The 22,106-nt window shown below is 48.6% G+C and overlaps 1 protein-coding gene across 1 annotated transcript in view; it reads left to right on the top strand.

The window, feature by feature from the left end:
- Positions 1-4,618: 4,618 nt before the first annotated feature.
- Positions 4,619-22,106, top strand: part of UBTD2 (ubiquitin domain containing 2) — a 43,358-nt gene continuing 25,870 nt past the window's right edge. Inside the window, exon 1 of the mRNA XM_058815480.1 lies at positions 4,619-4,688. Within this exon, the coding sequence (XP_058671463.1) occupies positions 4,619-4,688 (70 nt within the window). The remainder of the gene's footprint in view (positions 4,689-22,106) is intronic.

Below are 22,106 nucleotides of genomic sequence, written 5' to 3'. Positions count from 1 at the left end.
CCCCATCCAGCTTGGTTCTTGCAGTGGAATCCACCCCTTCCAGAGATTCCTACCACCAGTGCTGTTGCTGCTCATTAAAAGGGATTTTTAGCCTTTTCAGTGACCCCTTTTCTCCAGCCATTGCAATCAAAACCTCAGAGCTTTGCAGAAACATTTAAAGCAAGTGGAATCATGACTTTTCCTTGTTATTGACAGAGAGATAAAGAACCCAAGCAGTCCCCAGCAGTGGGTGTGGGGCTTTGCAGAGATCAGGAGAGAAACTCAACATTGCTCTTCCCAGCGATAATCCAAGGGTGGAAATTCCTTCAGAGGCTCTAGATTCCCATGCTGGCATCCCTGCAGCAGAGGTGTGTGCCCGGGCTCCAGGAGTGGGGTTTGTGCTCCTGGAGCACACACAGAGCCCTCACTCTGCTCATTCCCGGCCAGCTTGAGGTGTTCTGGTGTCTGCTGGGGCTCCTCAGCCACAGGAATTCCTCAGGGCAGTGTTCTCTCCTTGGCCATCCCAGGAGAACAAACCCTGCCTGCTTTCACATCGTTTTGACACAGCTTTGCTGCCTCTGGGTGCTGGAGATTGCTACCAGCCACTTTGGGAAGGGATGGATCAGATGGGATTGGAATCAGCCTAAAAGCTGCTGGTGGAAAGTTTGGAACGGGAGCCAGCATTCCTAAAACCTACATCTGAACAGAAATGCTGTGCAGGGAAACCTCCAGCCTGTGGAAATGAGGCTACAGCCTCAGCAGCTTCCAGGAAGAGCCATGGGGAAATGAATCTGAAAATAGCAAATTGCTGAATCTCTTCAGAGCCTCTGAGGAGGAAAATGAGCAGTTGGACCCCAAGGTTCTTTCCTACTTCTGTTTCCTGTGGGACCTTTGCTTGATAACCTCATCAGCCCTGTCTCCCTTCCCATCTGTCAAAAGCAGAAATCTGGGAAGACTTCCAATGTGGAGACTTTGATAGTGCTGTCCTGAGCAGCACTGCTAAAAATCAAACAGTGGATGCCTGAGAGAGAAGTTTCGGTGCTGATGCAATTTGTCAGCATCTCATCCTTGTTCCCACACAGAGCTGAATCATCAGAGAACAGAGATTTGTCACTCTGGATCATCATGTGATGGCAGAGCCCACCACCACCACCACCACCACCACCACTGAGAGCAAACAGAGAGAGCCCAGCTGGGGAGAAAAACTGGCCAAGTGCAGAAGATATTTCATTATATAGGATTATAGAGGGTTATAGAGGGTTATAGAGGGAATAACTTGACAATCACAGAGCCATGGAATGGCTTGGGTTGGAAGGGGCTTTAAAGATCATCTAGTTCCAATCCCTTTGCCATGGCAGGGACACTTTCCACTGTCCCAGGTGCTCCCAGCCCTGTCCAGCCTGGCCTTGGGCACTGCCAGGGATCCAGGGGCAGCCACAGCTGCTCTGGGCACCTGTGCCAGGGCATCCCCACCCTCACAATTTCTGCCCAATATCCCGTCCATCCCTGCCCTCTGTTAATGTGAAACCATTCCCCCTTGTCCTGGCACTCCATCCCTTGGAAATTGTCTCTCTCCATCTTTCCTGCATCCCCTTCAGGCACTGTGAGGCCACAATTGTGTCACCCCAAAGCTTCTCCTGTCCAGGTGTGCAATCCCAGCTCCATCCCTCTGCTCCAACACAGTGCACGTGGATCTCCTCAGGGACTTTTACACAAATCCCTTCCTTCTGGTGCTCCCAGGACAGCACAGCCCAGCAGGGTTTGTGCCACAATAAAATCCTCCAGCTGTTGGCACTGTAGGGTTTGTGACCCCCCAAATAATCCCAACCACACCAGGCAGCGGTACCTCCATGGCACAGTGCATCCGTGACAGCCTTTAATTGTGAAAAGTCACTTTTGATGTTCAAAGTTTTCCATCCCACACACTGGAGGCAGTTAGCAAGTCATAAAGAGCAAGAATTAATTAATTAATCCTGGCCATATCCCCAAGAGATGTGCAGACAACACTGAGCTACTGACAGAAACACAGCAGCCAAGGTTACTGACTTGTCCAAACCCCAGTGGGTGCTGGAGCAGAGCTGAGATTGAGGTGCAGAAATTGATTGCAAAGCTCAGGGAAATTGATTTTGAGGAGGAATAACCTTCAAAATAAACAAACATTTAGAAAAAAAATGTTTGTTTTTAATTCAGTACTTTGTTAGTACATCTTGATCCGTGGGGTCAGGGTGTAAATATTCGCTTTGGCCCATCCTGAGGGTTTGTATGCACACAAAAATGTGCGTATGATATATATGTGCTCCATACCCTGTGGGAGAGAACAACGAGGTGTCCAGCGAGAGAATTCAGCCCCAGACAGGCAGAATAACAAGCTCTGCTGTGTTTTTCCAAGGCTCCACCAGCAGACTTTCTCACGCCAGCCCACAGCCCTGCAGCCACCCTGCTCTGGAACAGAGTCACGTTGGGTTCCACCAGCTTTGGGGTCTCACTGGGTACCAGATATCCCCACAGTCCATGATTCCCTGCAGAGTTATGTGCCCTGATGGTAAAATACTCACAGCAACACCTACTTCTAGGAAAATTTGCAACTGCCTTCCAAATTTCCTACAGTTTTGAATAAATAATATTGAATCCCTCCCCCTCAGCCTGACATATCTCAGGAATGGGATGCTCAGGGAGGTTTGGAGTGCCCACCCCTGGAGGTGTCACCTGGAGGTGGCACTCAGTGCTCTGGGCTGGGGACAAGGTGGGCATTGGGCACAGGTGGCACTCTGAGGTCTTGGAGCTCTTTTCCAACCTAACTGATTTTGTGATTCTGCAATATCTTTGATCATACAGTGGATATATGGGCAAACTCCTTCGTGGCCCTCAGATGAAATCTGAAAGCAAAACAACTGAGCTCTGTGGGGCTCCTTGATCTGGTTTAAATGTCTGCACAGACAAGGAGTTTTTGCTTTTGTTGTAATTAGTGGGCATGTGCTCAGACTCTAATCATTGTTCTTTAGGCTTTCTTAGCAGGCCTGACCTTCCCATTTGGACCCAATAAAGCAGATGAGCTCTGTGCCTTTTTGTTCTCAGATGACAAAGTGCTCGGCATTTGGCACTCAGCTTATCTCATCCATTTGGGATTTTAATTATCAACACAAGAGCCTTCCCAAAGGCTGGCTGGGCTTTGGGCATGAAGATTATGTAGGGAAATTAATGGCAGAAAAACGCCTTTGTCCATCAGTTCTTTTCACTCTGGAGACTAGAAACTCTACAAACAGCTATGCTATTTTAATTCCAAAAAACACATTTGCAATGTCATCTCTATGGAGGAAAAATATGCTCAGCTTGAGTTTTGTTTTGTGCTGCTCTGTGTACAAGAACATGGAGCTGCCGTGTTTGCAGAACATGTGGGGAACCCAGAGCACAGTCTGTTAGCAGGCTTTATTTTTTGCACTGTCTGCTCCCATTTTTTCAGTGCTCTGACTTATTGCTGATTACTCCAAGGCGCTCCAGTGCATCTGATAGTGCAGGAACTGTAACTCCTCAATCCCAGGCTGGGATGGCTGCTGAAATGAGATAACCCAGCCAGGCATTGAGAGCACAAGTGTTGAACTTTTCTTCTCAGAGAACTGAAGCCTGCTTAGTCAGACTGACCAACAGCACTGAGTTTGCTTATTTCAAACTGGCAGTGTGATAACACAGGAGTGGGTGGCTGCATAGTGGGGCAGGGATTTATCTGAGTGTGGCCTTTCTCTTCATGTGCAGAGAAAAATCACAGAACGGTTTGGGTTGAGAGGGACCTTATGGATCCTCTTGTTCCCTGGGCAGAGACACCTTTCAGTAGAGTGAGATGCTCAGAGCTCCATCCTTGAACACCTCGGCGATGGGGCAGAGCACAGCAGGGCACGGGGAGCCGCGGGCTGTACAGTGAGAGGGGAATAAACAGTGATCAGGGAATAAACCCAGTGATCAGGGAATAAACCCAGTGATCAGGGAATAAACACAGGGAAAAGGGAATAAACACGGCCTGGTACCCAGGGCCGCGGGACCCGCCCGGGCTGGGGGCTCGGGGCTGGCCCCGCATCCCGGTGCCGGTGCCGGGCTGGTCCCAAGGGCGGTATTGGGGCGGTCCCGATGTCGGTGTCGGGGCGGTCCCGATCCTGGTGCCAGGGTCGGTGTTGGTGCCGGTGCCGGGGCAGTCCCACGGGCCAGAAAAGGTCCCGGTGTCGGTGCCGGGGCGGTCCTGGTGTCGGCATCGATGTCGGGGCGATCCCAGTCACGGTGCCGGTCCCTGTGCCGGTATTGGGGCGGTCCCGTGGGCCAGAGGCGGTGCCGGTGAGGTCCCGGTGCCGGTGCCGGTGCGGTGCCAGGGCGGTCCCGCGGGCCGGAGGCCGTGCCGGTGCCGGTCTCGGTGCCGGTCGCGGTCCCAGTCGCAGTCCCGGTGCCGGCCCCAGTCCCGGTCCCAGTCCCGGTGCGGGTGCCGGGGCGGTCCCGGTGCCGGGGCGGTGCCAGGGCCGGGCGCAGGCCGCGCCCCGGGGGCGGCGTTGCGGAGCGGGGAGGCGGCTCCGGAGCCATCGCGCCTGCCCGGCCGGCGGCGGAGCTCGGTGCAGGGGAGGGGGGCGGGGGGCGGCTCGGCGGCGGGTCTGCGGGCCCCATGGGCGGGTGTGTGGGCTCCCACCACGACTCCTCGGGCAGCCTCAACGAGAACTCGGACGGCACCGGAGGTGAGCGCTGCGGGCCGGCCCGGGGGGCCCGCGGGGGGACCCCGGGGCGGGCGCTGCGGGCCGGGGCCTGCGGCGGGCGAGGGAGCCGCGTCCGGCCCCGGCCCGGATCGTGCCCCGGGCCATCCCCCGGCTTCTCTGCCTCGTTCGCCCGAAGTTTGCCGGGCCGGCGGGGCCGGCGGCGCTCGGCGGGCGCTGCCCCGGGGCTCAGCCCCCGCCCCGCTCCGCGGCCCCGGCGTGCGGGGCTGTACCGGGGCTGTACCGGGGGATGGCCTGGGCTGTGCCCACCGTGGCCGCAGCGGGGGCTGTACCGGGGTTATAGCGGGGCTATACCGGGCTGTGTCCACCGGGGGCTGTGCCGGGGGCTCCGGGGCCGGGCCATACCGGAGCGGTGTCGGGGCTGTCTCGGCGGGCAGTGCCGGGGGGCTCAGGGACGCGGCCCCTGCCGAAATAAAGCCCGGCTGGGGAAAGGCCCTGCCCGGGGCTCCCGAAGTTTGTTTTCCTCGGGCTCCCCTCCTTGCGGTGTGCGGGCAATGATTCCCCGGCTCGCTGAGATCCTGGCAGTGCTGCGGGGCCCGGGGTTATTTTCCAGCCGGGAGAGGTGCCTGGCTCCAGCCCCAGCCGCCCGTGCGACCGGAGCGGCTGGAGATGCTGCGTGGATGGATGGATGCATGGATGGATGCATGGATGGATGTATGGACGGAGCAGCGTGGTCTCTGCGAGCGCAGCCCGACCTGGGCAGCAAAGCCAGCGTGAAAACGCTGCTGCAGTGTCAGCAGCCTTTCACCGGCGGGTTTCTCTCCAGCTAAATGCCTGAATGATTGCTTTTTCAACCCTCTCAGGTTTGTGGACCCCTGAGGTTCTCCACCTGAGCTGTGTGTGTTTTATAGTCATTTAAAGTCAGCCTACCAACAGGACACTTGACTTATAGGTAGTCCTCGTGCATGCAGGGTCCGCAGATTTCAGGAGGAGAATTGCTGATCTAGGTCTGTGTTTTTCCTTGTGTTTTACAGAATGTTATCTATCAGTCTGGTTTTTATTTCGGATGTCCCAGCTGATGGGTGTTCTTTCCATCAGTGCCTTTACTGTCATTCTTTAATGTAAAAATATGCAGCACTTGGAGTTGTATCTGAACCAACCATCTGCTGGTTCATGCCAGATACAGAGTTCATGGAAACACCAGAATTCCAGCTGCTAGGAGCTGTGTGGGATTTCACAGAATTCAAGAATAATTGGGGTTGAGGACTCCAATAGTTGGGGAGTGACCTCTGGAGATCATCCAGTCCAACCCCCCTACTGAGGCAGGGTCATCTGGAGCAGGTGACACAGGGACACATCCAGGTGGGTTTGGAATGTCTGCAGAGAGGGAGGCTCCACAACCTCCTGTGGATTTAATCACATCAGTGTCATTGAAAGGAATTTTATAGCTTTGAGTAGTGTGAGCCTTACTCTATTAGTAAAAAGAGAAGGAGTGTGTTACCTAAGATGCATCTGTACTGAGCACATTTACCAACCAGTAAAAACCTGCAGGTGTGCTGAGCAGATTGGACCAGTCAAAGGAACAGAACAGCAGGAATCATCACATAGCCCAAAATCTTGACCAAAAAATAGCATTAAAAGCTCCACTGGTGCTTGTCCTGAGATGTGCTTTGGTGTTATGAGGTGAGATCATGTCACAGAAATAGGCTGGGTTTCATTTCCTTGCTCTTATCTCACCTGTGATATCGAATGAATGAGATAGGAGAAGAACACGGTCAGGCTTTGGGTGATATTGTAAAACAGATTCCACGCCCCAGAGCAGCGTGTGAGGTGGGCAGGCTCCATCCATGCAGGCTCTGTGTCCCTGCCTGGTGCTCCCAGGGCATGGCACTCTGCTGCTCTGGGGTTAAATAACCCATTGTGCCTGCTGCATTACAACAGCAGCTGGGCTTTCAAGATGTAAGAGATGTGAAATTCGTGTCAGCTGGCTCGTGTTGATTCATGCTCTCAGGATAATGTTCCTTAAGGTTGTCTCGCCAAAGTGAGAAGCGCTGAAATTTCACTTGAATTATGAGCTTCTTAGGACTGTCTTAAACAATCAGCTCCAGTGTGCAATAGCCTGTTTTGTAATGCTACAGATCTGTTCCTGCCTCAGCACAAGGAGGAAAGGGGGGGTGGGTTAAGCTGGGGGAAGCTCTGAGTATCTCCCCTAAATGTGACTCCCCAGGTGCCAAAGTCCAGCCCGTGCTGATTCCGAGCTTTACAAATTCTGCCAAGCCTCAAACCTGGCTTGCTCTCTCCAGGGAGCTTCTGTCTGGAGGCATCAGCCAGTGAAGCAGCTGAAGCAGAAGTGAGCATGGTTTGGAGTTCAGACCTGTGCAGAGAGATGACTTTTTCCTGTTCCCCAGTGAGGCTCATTTCCTCCGGCTCGGGGGTTGTGACCTCGCCCGCTACATTTGCTTTCAGATCGCTGTCGGTGAGCGGGGCCAGAACGTTTTGAAATCCTGGGAAGGTGTTTTGGAACATGATGATTGTAGCTTGCCAGTGATGGACTTGTTTTGGAGAGGCTTTGTCTTTTCCCCAGAATGGAAACGTTTCCTGGAGAATTGCAGGCGCCCAAGAGCTGGATCAGCCAGCAGCGGCTGTGTGCGATGCTGGGCGAGAGCAGAGCCAGCTCTCGAGTCTGATTCATCCCAGTTTCAATTTATTCCAGGGCAGTGGGGAGTGGTAAAATCGTGCTCAATTGTGTTACTGGAGTTGAGAGGAGGATTTGTCACATCCCTGTATTCTCCTCAGTGTTTTTGTCCATGGCCAGCGCTTCCCGTTGCTCGTGTGCAGCTTGGCAGAGCTGACGGCATGTCCTGGCCACGTGTGCTGCTTTTGTCTCTTCCTGTGGGCATTTTTCAAGGTCAGGATGTGCCTGTGTGTGTCAGGAGAGCTGGTGTGGATCCTCAGGTGTGCCTGCATGTGTGAGATGGAGCTAATCAAAAGCCCAGCTTATTGCACAGCTCTGTTTGCAGTGACCGGAGCAGGAGGAGGCTGTTCCTCAACAAGAATTTAACAGATGCTGCTCTGCCCATCGGGCTGGAAATAAAATGGGCTTTGCAGATTGGTACCAGCTGTTTCATTAGCACTGCTCTTTTTAGCAAGTTCTCATTTCACCAGGACATTGTTTGGCATAGGCAGGAAAAGTTCCTGCCTCGATGCTCGGTGTGTTAAAACCCAGCAGCACCAAACTGTCGTGGGTGTCCTGGGTGGATTAATTGGGGAGTCATTAAAGGACATCATTAATTGGGTTATAGACACAGGTTTTCATCCCTTTAGCTCAGCTGTCTCCCACCCAACAGCCCAAGGTTTCAGGAGCTGAGCGCTGCATCCCTTCCAGCTGTGCCCTGCCAGAGGTGCCCGAGTTCCTGCAGGATGGTGGCAACAGGGAGGAATAACTGTTCTGCAGCCACTCCCCAGCTGTGTGACCTCTTCACTTGTGCTTCTGGCATTGCTTTGGGCTTGGAATGAACTGCTGGCAAACTCTGCCCTTGTGCCTGTACATCAGGTATGTTCAGTTGAGCAAAACCAGCAGAGCTGTGCCAGCTCCCACCCCACAGGCCAGTCCTTCTGGAGGGCTCCTCAATTTCTTTTTGAGAAGCAAAAGGAGGAACCTGTTCATTCTCTTGTGGCAGCTCTCACCCCTCTCAGAAGCTGCATGTTATTTTGTCTGACGTGGTGAATTCAGTGAGACAGTGACTCGTGTGGGGTGAGGGAAAAGCAGGGAATCCAGTGGCCGGGAGCAGGAGTCATTCCAGATTAGGGATTTTGGCTGCAGCTGTCTGATTGCTGCTGAGCTCTCCTTGACACGATGCTCTCCTGCCTGCTGCAGTTCTTGTCACCCTTCCTCGGGAGCAAAGATGCTGATTCTGTTTGAAATTTGTCTTCTTTCCTGCTGCCCCCATCACCCAGCAGTGAGAACAGGGCCAAGTGGAAATAAGGCTGCAAGAATGGGAGATTATTCCAACTCTCAATTCCTCCCGTGGAGTTTGATGCAGTGCTGGAGCTTCATTAACTCAGAGAAAGGCAAATATTGTGCTCCACCTCTGCTCTCAGCAACTGGACAACAGTTTCTTAAATATTTTCCTTGAGTGTTGTGCAGGGCTGCGTATCACATGGCTAATTGGAAGTCACAATAAGTGCTTTCATGGTGCTTCTCTGCAAGACTGACCAGGGGAATTTGCATATTAAGCAGTGAGATTTGTGGCTCACAATTGCACTGATACAGCCGGGCTCTGCTTGGCTGGCACGGGGGTTAAACAAGCAGCTCATGACTGAGCACTTAAGAGCATTTGGTGCCTCCCTTTTGTGCTGGAGCACACAAAGAGTCTCCCAGAGGGATTTTTCAGTGGGTTGGAGCTGTTGGGTGCAGGCTGGGATGGTTTTTCACTGCCATCTGAAAGAGGCACCTCTGGATTTCAGGTAGTTCCTGCTGGTCTGGAATACAGAGCTGGCAAAAACATTCAGAAATCAGAGCTGGCTTTTGCTGTTAGGTCCTAATGGGGGGGTGTTTTGTATGGTTTGTTTTCATTTTGGATTTTTTTTTAATGGAATAACCAAAAAAGCTTAGCATGACACTGAAATTTGCTCCAAATCCTTCCTGCTCCATGCCTGGGTGTATTTAAAGGATGTGTAGATGGAGCACTTGGGGATGTGGTTTAGAGGTGGCAGTGATGGGTTAATGATGATCCTAAAGGTCTTTTCCAACCTAAAGGAGTCTCTGATTTCCACAAGGGGTTTTATCATGGCTTTGGAATAAAACTAGCCTTTTATTATATTATCTACCTATTATATTATCTGCAATATCTATTATAAGCCTTATTTCCCGAGGGCTGGGCACCCACAGCCTCCTGGAGGTGATTGTGGTCTGGGAATGGGTGCTGCCACCCCCTGATAATTCAGTCCCAGGTGTTCCTCTCCTGGCTGCCACTCTACTGCTGTGACACCTTTCATTTGTCAAATACAGGACTCGGTTTTGTTTTCCAGGTGATAACAGGGAGCTCTCAGAAACCCAAATAAAGTGTTATTTTTGCTGTTAATAAGGGCTGGCAAACGAAGCTGTTTGGTTTCCTTTTTGGCTGGTTCCTCCATGTAATTGTTTGTTTGGCTTCTGGATGAAGTGATTTATTTTAATTTCTCTGTTTTGGATTGCAGTGTTGAAAACGACAACATCCTCCTTCACTGAATGTTAAATACAATAAATTGAACAGTCATTGTGCTTTGGAGACTTTTGATAAATGGAAAATATTATTAGTTGCCAGTTTGAATAAACTCTACAAAGCAGCCATGCACTCTCATTGCAGCAAGTAATGTGATAGCTATTATTTTTCATGTGAATGTTGAATAATATAATTTATGAGTCACAAATTATAATACAGTTGAAGCCTGAAATACAGATTTGCCTCGTGGTTAAGTTGCAAATTCCTGTGAGTCTTCTTGCAGGTACAAGGAAGGGTCAAGTTGGCCTTAATTGCTTTGATTGCCTTTAAAAAAGAAAGAATATAAAGATTTGGAAATTCATGAGCAAATGACCATGATTGAGAAGGGAATATAACTCCTCCTTATAATTTAGAGTGTGATGTAACAATCTTCGTCTTCTTTTCTATACAGACATTGTGTATAAATGTCTGATGCGTTTTTAAATAAATTGTGCTGTCTGTGGAGGAATAACGAAGCTGGGATCAGTACCTGACTGTAGAATAAAACACTTTTCTTGCACTCTGAGGTTTTTAGTTAGTTTCATCTGCTGCTTCTGTGTTGTCTGGCATTTTAGAGTTGACAAAACAGAAATGTGCAACTACTTAGGAAGTAAATGAACTTGTCAGTTTTGTTGGGGATTTTTTTAGATTTGGTTTGTTTTCTTGTTTTTTAAGAAAACAAAAAGCTTTCCCCTCACGTGGGGGCCGTGTCTGCAGTGTAATTCAGTGTTTCAGACTGAGTTATCCACAGCAGAAAAGGTGATGGATCCAAAGCCTCCTGCATCCCAAAGCAGCAGGAATGCTGGTGGCACTGAGTGTGGGAAACACCTCCAGCACAGGATGGCAGCTGATACTGCCCTGTTGGACCTGTGTGCAGGGAAAACGTCTCTTGTGGTTTATTTAAGGTTCAGCTGGAACCTGGATTTTGCATTTGCTGCCTTGTGCTGGCCCTGGCACACTCAGATTTAATGCAATGAGAGCTGGACAAAAGATGGGGCACAGCAAACTGCAGGAAGTGGTTTTGTTCTGATCCCCGTTGTAGGATTAGATTAAAAACTGTCTCAAATGCTGAATGAGGCTTTCTTAGACTACCTTAAATATTTAAAATACCATCAGTCTCATCCTGAGGCTCCCCAGCCCTGGGAAATGCAAGGGCACTGCAGGTTCTGCACGTAATAAATGCAGGAGCAATTATTGGATGCTATCAATTTGCAGGAGCTGCTCCACAGCCACTTGACCTCTCAGGCCTGATGGAAAACATTTGGAAATTGTCCTTCCCAAAGCAGAAACGCTGCTGGGGATGTGGATTAGGGCAGTTTTAGCAGCTCCTCCCTCCAGCCTTTTCTCAGTGTCCTTTTCCCTGCCCATCTCCCCCTCTCCTCAGTGGAGAGGATTTTAAAAGGAAAATTCAAAGCCCTGCTTGAAAGCCATTTGTGGGAGGAGATGGGCACAGCTCTGAAGCACTGAATTTTTTTTTTTTTTGCTTCTGGAGGATCTCAGATGTGCTGGAGGATTTTCTGTGTGCCTGTCTATCTGTGTGTGTGTATGAAGACATCCTTGTGCTGCTGCTGAGGTGGAAGGGAGGGGATTTGGGGAGTTTCTGCATGATCTGTCATGTGTTTTTTTTCCCCCCACATTCTCAACCATGAAAGCAGAGGCACTTCACAGACGGGAGTGGAAAATGCTTCAGTAGTTTGCAGCAAGAACAGGTAGTGCCCAGGGGGAAAAGATTAGAGGCTAAAATGGGAAAATGTGTCACACAGAGCATGGTGGCTCTGCACATGTTTAACAGGGAAAGTTTACTCTTAAAACATATATATTCAGTCTAGCATTACCACCACTTTTCTAGAAATAAATTACTTTTCATGCCCTGAAATGATAAACATTTTATAGCTCGTAACAGCTTTCCGTTTATAATAATGTATAATAAATGTAGCAACTATAAATAATTCCCTTAGTTCAGACAACAGATTCTGGAGGGAGGCATTTTTCACCTGTTCCCAGAGGAGCTGTGTGCTCTTTGAGAGCACTCCCAGGCCTGAAATGGCATCGGAAGCAGAGCACAGCACTTTGGGATTGGAAGCTTGTTACCTTTCTATTTTTAAAATCCAGTCATGGAGCTGCAGCTCTGCTCCCATGCTGTGATGAAGGGCACTGTGGATTCAGCAGAAGAATCTCTCCGTGGCATTTACTTTGTTGCTTTATTTCCCTGCCACAGAGCTCTCATCTCCTGTGATTCCTGCCTGCCTGGGTAAATACAGACTCTGTAAAAGAGCACCTACAGAACAGCACAGGCTACCTGCAGCTGCCAAATGCCATTTTCTCCTCTCTGCCAATTGTTTTGGGGTTTTTTTTTGGGAGCACCTGAGCCTGCAGCAGAGCATCAGCAAGCACAGGATAATGGCTGGCTGGAGAATTTAAGGGAAAATTGTTAATTCCCCTGCACTGGCTGCACAAAGCATTTCGTGGAGAAGCTGTCACCGAGCCCTGCCTGTGTCACACGTGCTGGATTTGTGCCTTCACAGTGGGTTTGGCTGTGTTTTTCTCCCTCTCAGGTGCACGCAGAGGCTGGCTGTGTCAAAAGAGTGTCTTTGATGCAGAATATTGAGCTTTTAAATGCTCCTGATGCATTGCACTGCCTCCCTGACCCTCAGAGGAGACAAGCCCTGAGTATGAAGGGGACGCCCAAATCTTGGAACGTACAAATGTATTTTAGATGTTTTTTTAGTGCAGGTATAAATCCCATTCCTACCTAGCATGGCTGTGGCTGCTGCCAGCTTGTTACCCCTCCCCAGGGTGCGAAGACAGGGGAAGGAGCAGTTGGGAAGTGTTTTGGGAAGCATAATGGTCACCCAAAGATTGGGTGGGTGAATTCCCAGGTGGGATAAATTTGGTGGCAGTGATGCCTTGAGAAGGCTGAGCTAGAACAGAGAGCAGACAGAGCTAAAGAATAAAGCAGGGATTTATTCAAAGGATCTCCGTGGATCCACCTTGGGCAGCACCAGAGCCCAGCCAGGGCTGCACCCAAGATGAACCAAAATGGCCCCAAAATGCACGGCCGGGCACGGGCTCTGTCCCTGGGATCAGTTCTGCTCCATTTGCCTATCGGGGTTAATTGTCCAATTCCAGCTGGATGAAGCCCCATCCTTCTTCTTTTTCTCTTGTTTGTGCTCTTGGGCTGAGATTTGGATCATTTGTCCTTGGTGCCCAGCTGGAGCAGGAATTGTTTTGTGTCCCTGCTCTGTGCACAGAGCTCAGCATCCCCTGATGTGAGCCCAGACCCACACACTAAAGCAGAGCAGAATCTGCTGCTGCTGCCTCAGGTTTGAGCTTTTCTGTTTTTCAGAGTCAAACAAGCTCAGCTGAGCACTCCAGTGCTTCCCACTTCAAGGAGCAGCATTCCCAGATTTGCCACTGCCCCATGGCTGAGGCTGAGCCAAAATGCCCCTTTCCCTGGGCATTCCCATCCTCCCCGTGCCTGGAATGACCAAACCTGCTCTGGAAACTGGGAAGTCACAGCTCCCAGCTGAGCAGGAGCACTGGGAGGGCTGAAGGAGAGGAAAGCTGTCACAGAGCTATTTAAACTTTATTTTTTTGAGGGTTAGATTTCACTCATGAGTTGCATGTTGATGACTTGGCTCGGTGAAGCACGTAGCAGACTGATTTTTTTTTTGTGATTTTTTTCTGCTCTGTGCCCACATAAGTTCGTTAAAAGCACATGGGTTGCTGTAAATATGAGCGCTTTTAGAACAAAAATACCTTCTGTGAAGTGCTGATCAATATTGGATATTATCCTGAGACAGGTTGAAATGCTCATTTGAGATGAGTTCTCACTCTTTTGTGTGTTTTTCACATCCACAGTTCTCCATTGTGTGTTTATCCAGATCTAAAAGTAGTTCTAGTGCCAAAAAAGCTCGAGTTTCAACAGAAAACCACATGATTATTGCTTGACTGAAGTCACACACTTCCAGTCACTCACAGATGGGATGGCCCCACGTGGATGTTACAGCAAAATCCCATTTTTTGCTGCCTTCGTGCATCCCAACAAATCACATTCCTTGTGTGTATCCAGGGCTCTCCTTTTAATACAGCACTAAAATAGCTCCAAAAATCCTCCAGGCATGGGTTTGGCTTTATCTGAAACTCCTGGAAAATAGAGCAGGGAATACAAGATTTTAGTCTGGCAGCTGGGAATAAAAAAGGAGCAGCAGCATTGTCAGATTGTTGTGGTTTGGTGTTACAAGGCAGTACCAGAATGAAAATCCCTTAGTTGCAAATAAGCTTTCAGTTCTTGAGCTCTGCCTCAGAATGGAGACTTTCTAATTGAGTGTGGACAGAGATTATTTTCTGTAAACCTCTGGAAACACTTGGATTTGGGGGTTTTATTCTCCTAAATAACACAAACCTTTAGAAACCATCACAGGTTCTTCTCAGCTGTTGTTGGAGGTGAATCTCAAGGGCTGTGTGTGCTCTGCCTCCCTGGGAAGTTTTGTGCCCTTTCTAAATATTTGTGCCCTTTCTCCTAAATATTGCTGTCATTTTGTGCCCTTTCCAGTTCTCCTGAATATTGGTGTTGTAGGAATTAGGTTAAAGTTGAGGAGGAGAAGTCGTGGCTTTTGATTAAATTATCACTCTGGCAGCTTGAAAATTGAAATTTTAGCTTGAAAATTGAAATAATCTGCTGGGTTTTGGAGTGTTGGAGTGCTCAGCAGTGGGGAAAACACAATCACCCCCTTAAACAGGAACCCAAAATTCTCTTTTTTATCATCAGCATGATAGGAGTGGGATGGCTCCAAACACTCCCCATTCCCAGCCTTCCTCCATCCCAGGATCAGTCATGATCAGTTCTCAGGGAGCAAATTTCCCCCAGAATTTTTAATTTAAACTTATTGGAATTGATGCTTACCACAGCCTCTTCACAATATCGCTTTGGGAAATCAACAGGTTCCTTTATAATTTTTTTTTCTTGCTTTATCCATCCCAAATAAAGTGTTTTATCTTAGGAATGCCCCTGCTGTTCTTTCAGACTCTGATCACGTTTTTCCTGATGATTGGTGTGCTGCAGGAACCACATTAGCATTTTATCTTATTGTGCTGGGAAACTTATTACCAAGAGTTAATAATTTGCATTGAGCTCACATTAGTTAGGAAAATATTGCAGATATTTTTGAGGTGGGGGAGGAAGTGTTTTGGTTACTGCCAGTGTCCTGCTTTAACATCTCTTGGCAGCTCTGTCCAGAGGGATGCTGAGCTGCTGATCTGATCATTGAGCCTGTTCAAAATCCATTCTATTAACTAAAAAATCCATTTTATTAAGTGTTAAGTAGTGACAATTCAGCTTAAAGTTGTGCAAAGTCCAAGATGGCAAAGGCTTCTGTATCTCTGCTTCAGTGCTGTGTCAAACAGAATATTCTGCCTTAGAAATTCTACCAACTGATCTAATCTTGCCTTGAAACCCTTTCCAGGTTTGCCTGCTCAAGGATTCTGTCGCTATCTGATTGCTCTGCCTGCCAAATTTCCAGGCTGGGTTCATCTGCCATTGATAAAGTGCATTTCTCTCTGCTCACTGCCTTCACCCTTCCTTCTTTCACACGTCTGCTTTGGTTATTATGAATTAATCAGGGCATTTTTTCCAGCTGAGGGGACTCTTGCCATGCAATTCAGCTTCAGGGATCTGCACCATTTCTTTTCTTGTGTTTTGAAACTTTCCAACTTTCGCTGGTTTCTGTTGAAGGTTAATAAATTAGGAGCCCTTTTTCTCACAGAGCATTTTTCTACCAAGATATTTCAGGGATTGATGTTTGTTAAAGGCAGTTTTGATGCTAATAACAGGGAGCTGTGTGGATGCTGCTCAGGTTTTAATGCATTTTTCCCCTGCTCATCCTCAGGTCTGAAAGTGGCCCCAGTTCTGCTGCTCTGGGCTTTGAGATGCCTTTGTTCAGAGCTGTGGAATCAGCACTTCCTGGGCATGGCTTGCTCGTTAGAGCACAGTAATTAGTGAGTTTGTCATGGACTTGCATGCAGCCATTCTTAGGAATCCTTTGCACTACTGCAGTGAAATCAGCTTTGGGTATTGGGGTTTGATTTCTGCAATGCTTTCAGGAGTTCCTTTCCCTAAACCAAATTATCCCACCTGCCTTGAGGAGCTGTGGGAGAGGTGGGCTCCTGTTTTCAGATGCCTGAAATAAGAATCTCTTTTTAATAATGCATTCTCATTGCCACTCAAACTTCTCATCCTTAATTTGAAGCTGTTTTCCCTTGCAGAAAGGGCAGCAGGGATGAGAAGAGGATCTGTGTAATAATGGAGAGTTCTGCTTGAACTCGGAATTTTTCTTGCAGTCACTTTAGGGTCCAGCATCTTCACTTATTTAACCTGTTATTACATCAATTATGCCTTAAATAATGGGGAAAAGTAGGAAAAGTGCATCTGTCCTGACAAAGAGCTCTGCTCTTGCTTTGCAGTGATGCCACAGGAGAAATGAGCTCCTGGAGCACTATGGTGAGGAGCTTTTTAGAAAAGACAAGCACAGCCCATGGCCGAGCCCTGCTTCAGCTTTTGCTGGCTCTGGAACAACTGAGAGCATTGCCAGCACCATCCCTGGGCTGCCAGTGTGGAGCCTGCCCTGAGCTGTGGAGAATTAAATTCATTTTCAATCAAATTCTGTGATCCCTGCCTTTGAAAGGAAGTTCCTCAAGGGCTGTGTGTCCGTAGGAAACACTGAGCAAGCACCACTCAGGCCATTAATAGAGCTAAAGCCTGGTGTGCTCAGGGACTTCTGAAAGAGATCAGATTAATTTGCTAAAGGTGGAAAGGCTCTGGCTGCTTTAATCTCACTTCATTTCAGCAATTGAAGTGAAGAGGGCAGGTTCCTGTGCCTCCTCCAAGGTCCTTCCAGCTCACAAGGTGCTCTCTGTGCATTGCTGTGAGGAGGAGGAGGCCTTGATCAAGTTTCTAATTTTGGGGGATTTTAAATACTTAGGATTGAAGTGACTGGCACAGGGTGCCCAGAGCAGCTGTGGCTGCCCCTGGGTCCCTGGCAGTGCCCAAGGCCAGGCTGGATGAAGCACCTGGGACAGTGGCAGTGTCCTTGCCCATGGCAGGGGATGTCCCTCAAGGTCCCTTCCAGCCCAAACCATTCTCTGATTGCATCAATAATCCTTGAGGCTCTAACAGGGCTGGTTTTTCCCTTTACAGGGGGATAAAAAGGCCTTGAATGGAGGGAGTTTTAATTTTTACACTCCCATTTACAGGTTTGGGTTGGTTTGGGGTTTTTTTTCCCCCCCTGGATGTACAAGACATCCAGGTATTTATACAAGTTGCAACAAAGGCTTGCACGTTTTTCATTTTAGCTTAGATTGCTTTCTAATTATCTGAGCAATCCACTGATGTCCTTATCTGTTATTACTTGCCTCTAACTCGGGGATAAATGTGGATTTCTTAACAAGATGTGTAGTTGGAGGGTAGGAATTCCTTATGAGGTTGCTCACGTGTTCTACACTAAATTCTGAGCTCTATCCAGCATGGGTGCTGGAGTTTCCTGGGGGGTGACTGCCCAGGAGAACAGAGAGGAGTTGAGTTTCAAAATTGAATGTGAAATATTAACTTTACTATGGAAAAGTACCCTCTAAAATAGGGCTGAATAAAGCAGCAAGTATTGTTCTGAGAAATCCAATTTCTTAGATGAAATCTGTCAATGTTTGTGTGACTTTCACTTTCACTTTTCTTGAAACCAAGCAATCACCTTTCAGTTTTCCTCAGGCACCTGAGGAACATTACATGGGAGTGTAAAATGAAATCATTAAGATAAAGTATGTTTGGGATGTGTGTCAGGTAAGATTCCTATTTTCAGCTTACACTGAGCTCTTAATTAACTGATGAGCTTAAGCAGCTGAGATACAGTAATAGTGCATTTAGTTAATTGGCTCATGTGAAACTTTATCCCTGCCAATAACTGTGACACTGGAATAAATTCAAGACATGGTGTTAGATCCTTTAACTAAGCTAATTTAATCATTGGTCATTGTAAAAACAGCCACCAACTTGGAGGCTTTTTTTTGGTCATTCCCTGCTGGAATTTGTGCTGGCAGCAGTGACATGGCAAGCATGGCATGTTCAGCCAAAAAATCCTTGGGAAATGGAGTTGGCCATCTGTCCTGAGCATTATACCTTGAATTACCCAGATTTCAGGGTGTGCTGGGAGGGTTTCATGCAGCAAAGCCAAATTTTGGCTGTGCTGAGATGGGGTCTGAGCAGTTTTACCTGAGGGAAAAACCTGAGAAAGATGGAGAGGGAATTCTGCAACAGCCCGGAGTGACAGGACAAGGGGAATGGGTTCACACTGACAGAGATGGATATTGGGGAGGAATTCTTCCCTCTGAGGGTGAGGAGGCCCTGGAATGGCTTTCCCAGAGAAGCTGTGGCTGCCCCCCATCCCTGGAAATGCCCAGGTTGGGGCTTGGGGCAGTCTGGGGTGGTAGATACTCTCCTTGCCCATGGCAAAGGCTGGCACTGGATGAGATCCCTTCAAACCCAAACCATCCAATGACTTAATGAACTTTGGGTTTACTTGTAGTAAATGCAATTCACTGGTGGCACCATCCAGAGGGTCTCCAGAAGGTTCATCCCCCACATTTAAACACCCTCTGTACAAGGTCCTGCTGAGCAGGGTGTCCTGGCTGCTTCCAGCACCATCACACCTCAGAGTTTGAAGAAATCCTCAGCCAAATATTTTTTGTCATTCTGGCAGGGTGAAAGATAAGGCTGCCTTTGGTAGTTATTTTTTTTCCCCTTGAAAATTTTGCTGATGTTGGAAGCACTGGTGGTGTGTTAAACACAGCCCAGATGTCCAGCAGATGGTCCTGTGTCACTTGCCCAGCTCAGAATTCCTGGTGGCCTCGTGTGGCCGGGCTGTGGCTGTGTGACAGAGGCCAGCACTGGCCACACCACTCCCCTGGCTCAGCCCTGAGAAAAGCCAGGCTTTGGTTTAAACCTGCTGAGCCAAACCCCGCCTTGGCCTTGCTCCAAGCACCCAGAACTCAGCTGGGAGAAGAGTTACAAGCCACGAGAGCTTGAGTAGAAGGACAGTGGATTTGTCAGGGTGAAAAAGTAGAATTTTGGGGATTTAGAATGGGGGTTCGGGAGGCAAGATGGAGGAATCTGGCCATGTTGTCATCGTCTTCTTCTCCTCCTTTTTCTTCTCCTTCTTCCCCTCCATCTTCTGCTGTGATGGTGACACTTCTGGATTGGTTTAGAGTAGAGACAGACTTTCTAACATAGGTGATAGGTATTGGAGAATTATTGTAAATAAAGTACATACTGTTTTTAGTATAAAAAGGGCAGTCACCGTGCCACTGTCAGTGTGTGGGGAGGCACTTGGCACTGGGAGAGTTTTGATGCTGCTCCTTTTCCCTGGAGGTGGCACTCAGGGCTCTGGGCTGGTGACAAGGTGGGCATTGGGCACAGCCTGGTGATCTTGGAGAGCTTTTCCAACCTCAGTGGTTCTGTGGTGTCAGCCCCAGTGAACTTTAAATCACTCTTCTAGCACTTCATGCTTGTTGTGCAGAGGTCAGAGGGAGAACAGTCTGAAGGAGGGAGGGAATTTGTGAGCCTGAGCTGTTCCTTTGCAGAACTGGACATTCCCTGGTGTTCAGTCCATGCTGCCCATGAGCCTGGAGCAGTGGGCAGTGCCCTGTCCCAGCAGGCACCAGCACAGGTTGTCCAGGCAGGAATTTGCACTTTTATCTGATGTGTCTAAAGTTTCCCTGGGAACTGAAGGGACAGGAGACACAAAAGGCTTTTAGTGCTTTAAAGGTGAAGTTGCTGAGTTGCATTCTTCCTCATGCTGAGATACATTTAAGCTCTAGGGTGGGTTTTGTTTTTTTTTTTTTTTTTTTTTTTTTTTTTTTTTTTTTTTGTTTTTTTTTTGTTTTTTTTTTTTTGGTTTGTTTTTTTTTTTTTTGCAGATAACTTCTGTGCAGCTTCCCAGTGCATTCCCAGAGCTGCTCCTGTTTTGGGTGTGGGGCTGCCCTGGTGCCAAGCTCAGCTGCAGTTGAGCTGCAGTTTAAGCCACACGCTGCTGAAGTCACAACAAACGTGTGCCCTGTGCAGCCTGCCTCACACAGAATATTTTTCACGTTGCTGACAGCTTCCTTAATGGTTCTTGTCACAGCTTTAAAAACGGTGGCCCAGTTGTGCACTGTAGATGGTGCAGATTGAAGCTCCTGGTGTTGCACTCTGTGGGTTGGGGATGGGGAAATCTTTATCCTCTGCTGTATCCAGCTGAAAACATTCATCTGCCAGAGATAGGAGCGGTTTAAATTCCAGAGTAAACAGTGCTGACAGGTAATTGTGTTGATAATGTCTGTCCCCTGGAGCTGTTTCACCTCACTGAACTTCCCTGCCGGGCTGGGGCTGACTCTCAGCCGGGTTTTACAGCTCCTGCTGTTGGACCTGAGTTCAGGCAAGCTGGGTTTGGGGCTCCAGAGGCAGATGGGCATCCCCTGGGCTGTGCCCTGCCTGGCAGCCTGCCTTCCTCACCCTGCTCAGCCCCTGAGCATGTGGGGACTCCACAAAGGTGTTCTCTCCCTCAGACATTTGTCTCTGTCCACAGGAGCTGCTGTGCCATGAGCTTAATCAAGATGATTGAGAATGAGATTGAGAATTGAGAATCAAGATGATTGATTGATTGAGAATTGAGAATCAAGATGATTGATTGATTGAGAATTGAGAATCAAGGTGATTGAGAATTGAGAATCAAGATGATTGAGAATGAGATTGAGAATTGAGAATCAAGTTGATTGAGAATTGAGACCCAAGGTGATTGAGAATCCTCTGTTTGTGCACCCAGCAGGAGGCTGGGTGGGCAGGCAGGACTCAGGAGTGCCCACAGAGCTTTTGGAAATAATAATCATGGAAGCAAAGGATGGTTTGGGTTGGAAGGGACCTTAAAAATCATCTTGTTCAGGGCAGGGACACCTTCCACTGTCCCAGGGTGCTCCAGGCCCATCCAGCCTGGCCTTGGGCACTGCCAGGGATCCAGGGGCAGCCCCAGCACCTTCCCAGGGAAACATTTATTCCCAATATCCAGTCTAAATTCCCCCTTGCCAGCTGGCTCTGGGCTGAGGATGCCCCTCAGGTCAGATAAAATGCACTGCCCTGGTTTTAGTTCTGTTCAGGACATCCCAGGGCTGTGGCCACCTGAGCAGGTCCTGCCTGGGCTGGGATGAGCTGGGATCTCTGCAATACCACAGAGCAAGCAAAGATTCAGTTTTCCAAAGCTGAAGCTTTTATTTCTTGCTGCAACACTGCTGGCTCCTTTGAGGGGTGATGAGCTGCCTGGAAATCTCCTGATTTCTTCTGCAGTTTCTGCTGAAAATGATGGGAAAAATGGAAAATGCAGTGGAATAGCTGCTAATTAGAGTCAGTTTTTCTCTTTGTCCAGCTCATCCATACACCCTCATCCTCTCATGCTGAGAAGCCTCTGGATTGACTCGGGGAAGGTTTAGTGTGCAGACAAAGGCAGGGATAAGCTGTCCAGAGCTGCCTGGAATTACCAGAGGAACTTGCATTTTGTTCCCTGCAGCCTCTTCTGGGCAATTTTTGGTGTTGAGTAAGAACTGAGGAGCAGCAGGGAAGGATTCCCTGCCCAGCAGTGTGTGCCAGGCTGGGGGCACTGAGTGGCACCAGTGATGGATTGTCCCCCTTGTCCCCAGAGGCAGCACATCCATCACTGAGCAGCAGCACATGGTGTCTGCCTTTACTGCTGCTGCTCCTTCCCTTCTCCATCTGATTATTTTGCGTTTATTTTCTTCCTTCACCTCCTTTCAGGTGGGGGAAAGGGGAAATTGCTGAGGGCTTGGCTGGAGGGTTTATTTCTGTGTGCTGATGTGTCTCTGCTGGGTTTGCTGCCCTGAAAAGCTTCACAGTTTGTTACTTGGCTCAGAATTAATATCTTTGAATTAATACCTGTGCCTACACTTTTGTAATATTGCTTTGAGTCTGCAGCCCGGTGTTTTAGTACACAACTATTTCAAGATACAACCTGAATTTCTACCAGGGAAGTAGCGTTCATTTTACCCTCCTAAAAAACCATAAAACTTGACTTAGTTTCAGGCATTATCTTTCCATCTATCTGTATTTATTTGGAAAGTTCACACAGGCTCCCTGAAAATATTAATTCCTTTCCTTGTTAGGAAGCTT

Source organism: Ammospiza caudacuta, chromosome 16 (assembly GCF_027887145.1).
Source record: "Ammospiza caudacuta isolate bAmmCau1 chromosome 16, bAmmCau1.pri, whole genome shotgun sequence".
Taxonomy (NCBI): domain Eukaryota; kingdom Metazoa; phylum Chordata; class Aves; order Passeriformes; family Passerellidae; genus Ammospiza; species Ammospiza caudacuta.
Note: the sequence above shows the minus strand (reverse complement) of the source record. Positions and strands in the feature narration are given on the sequence as shown.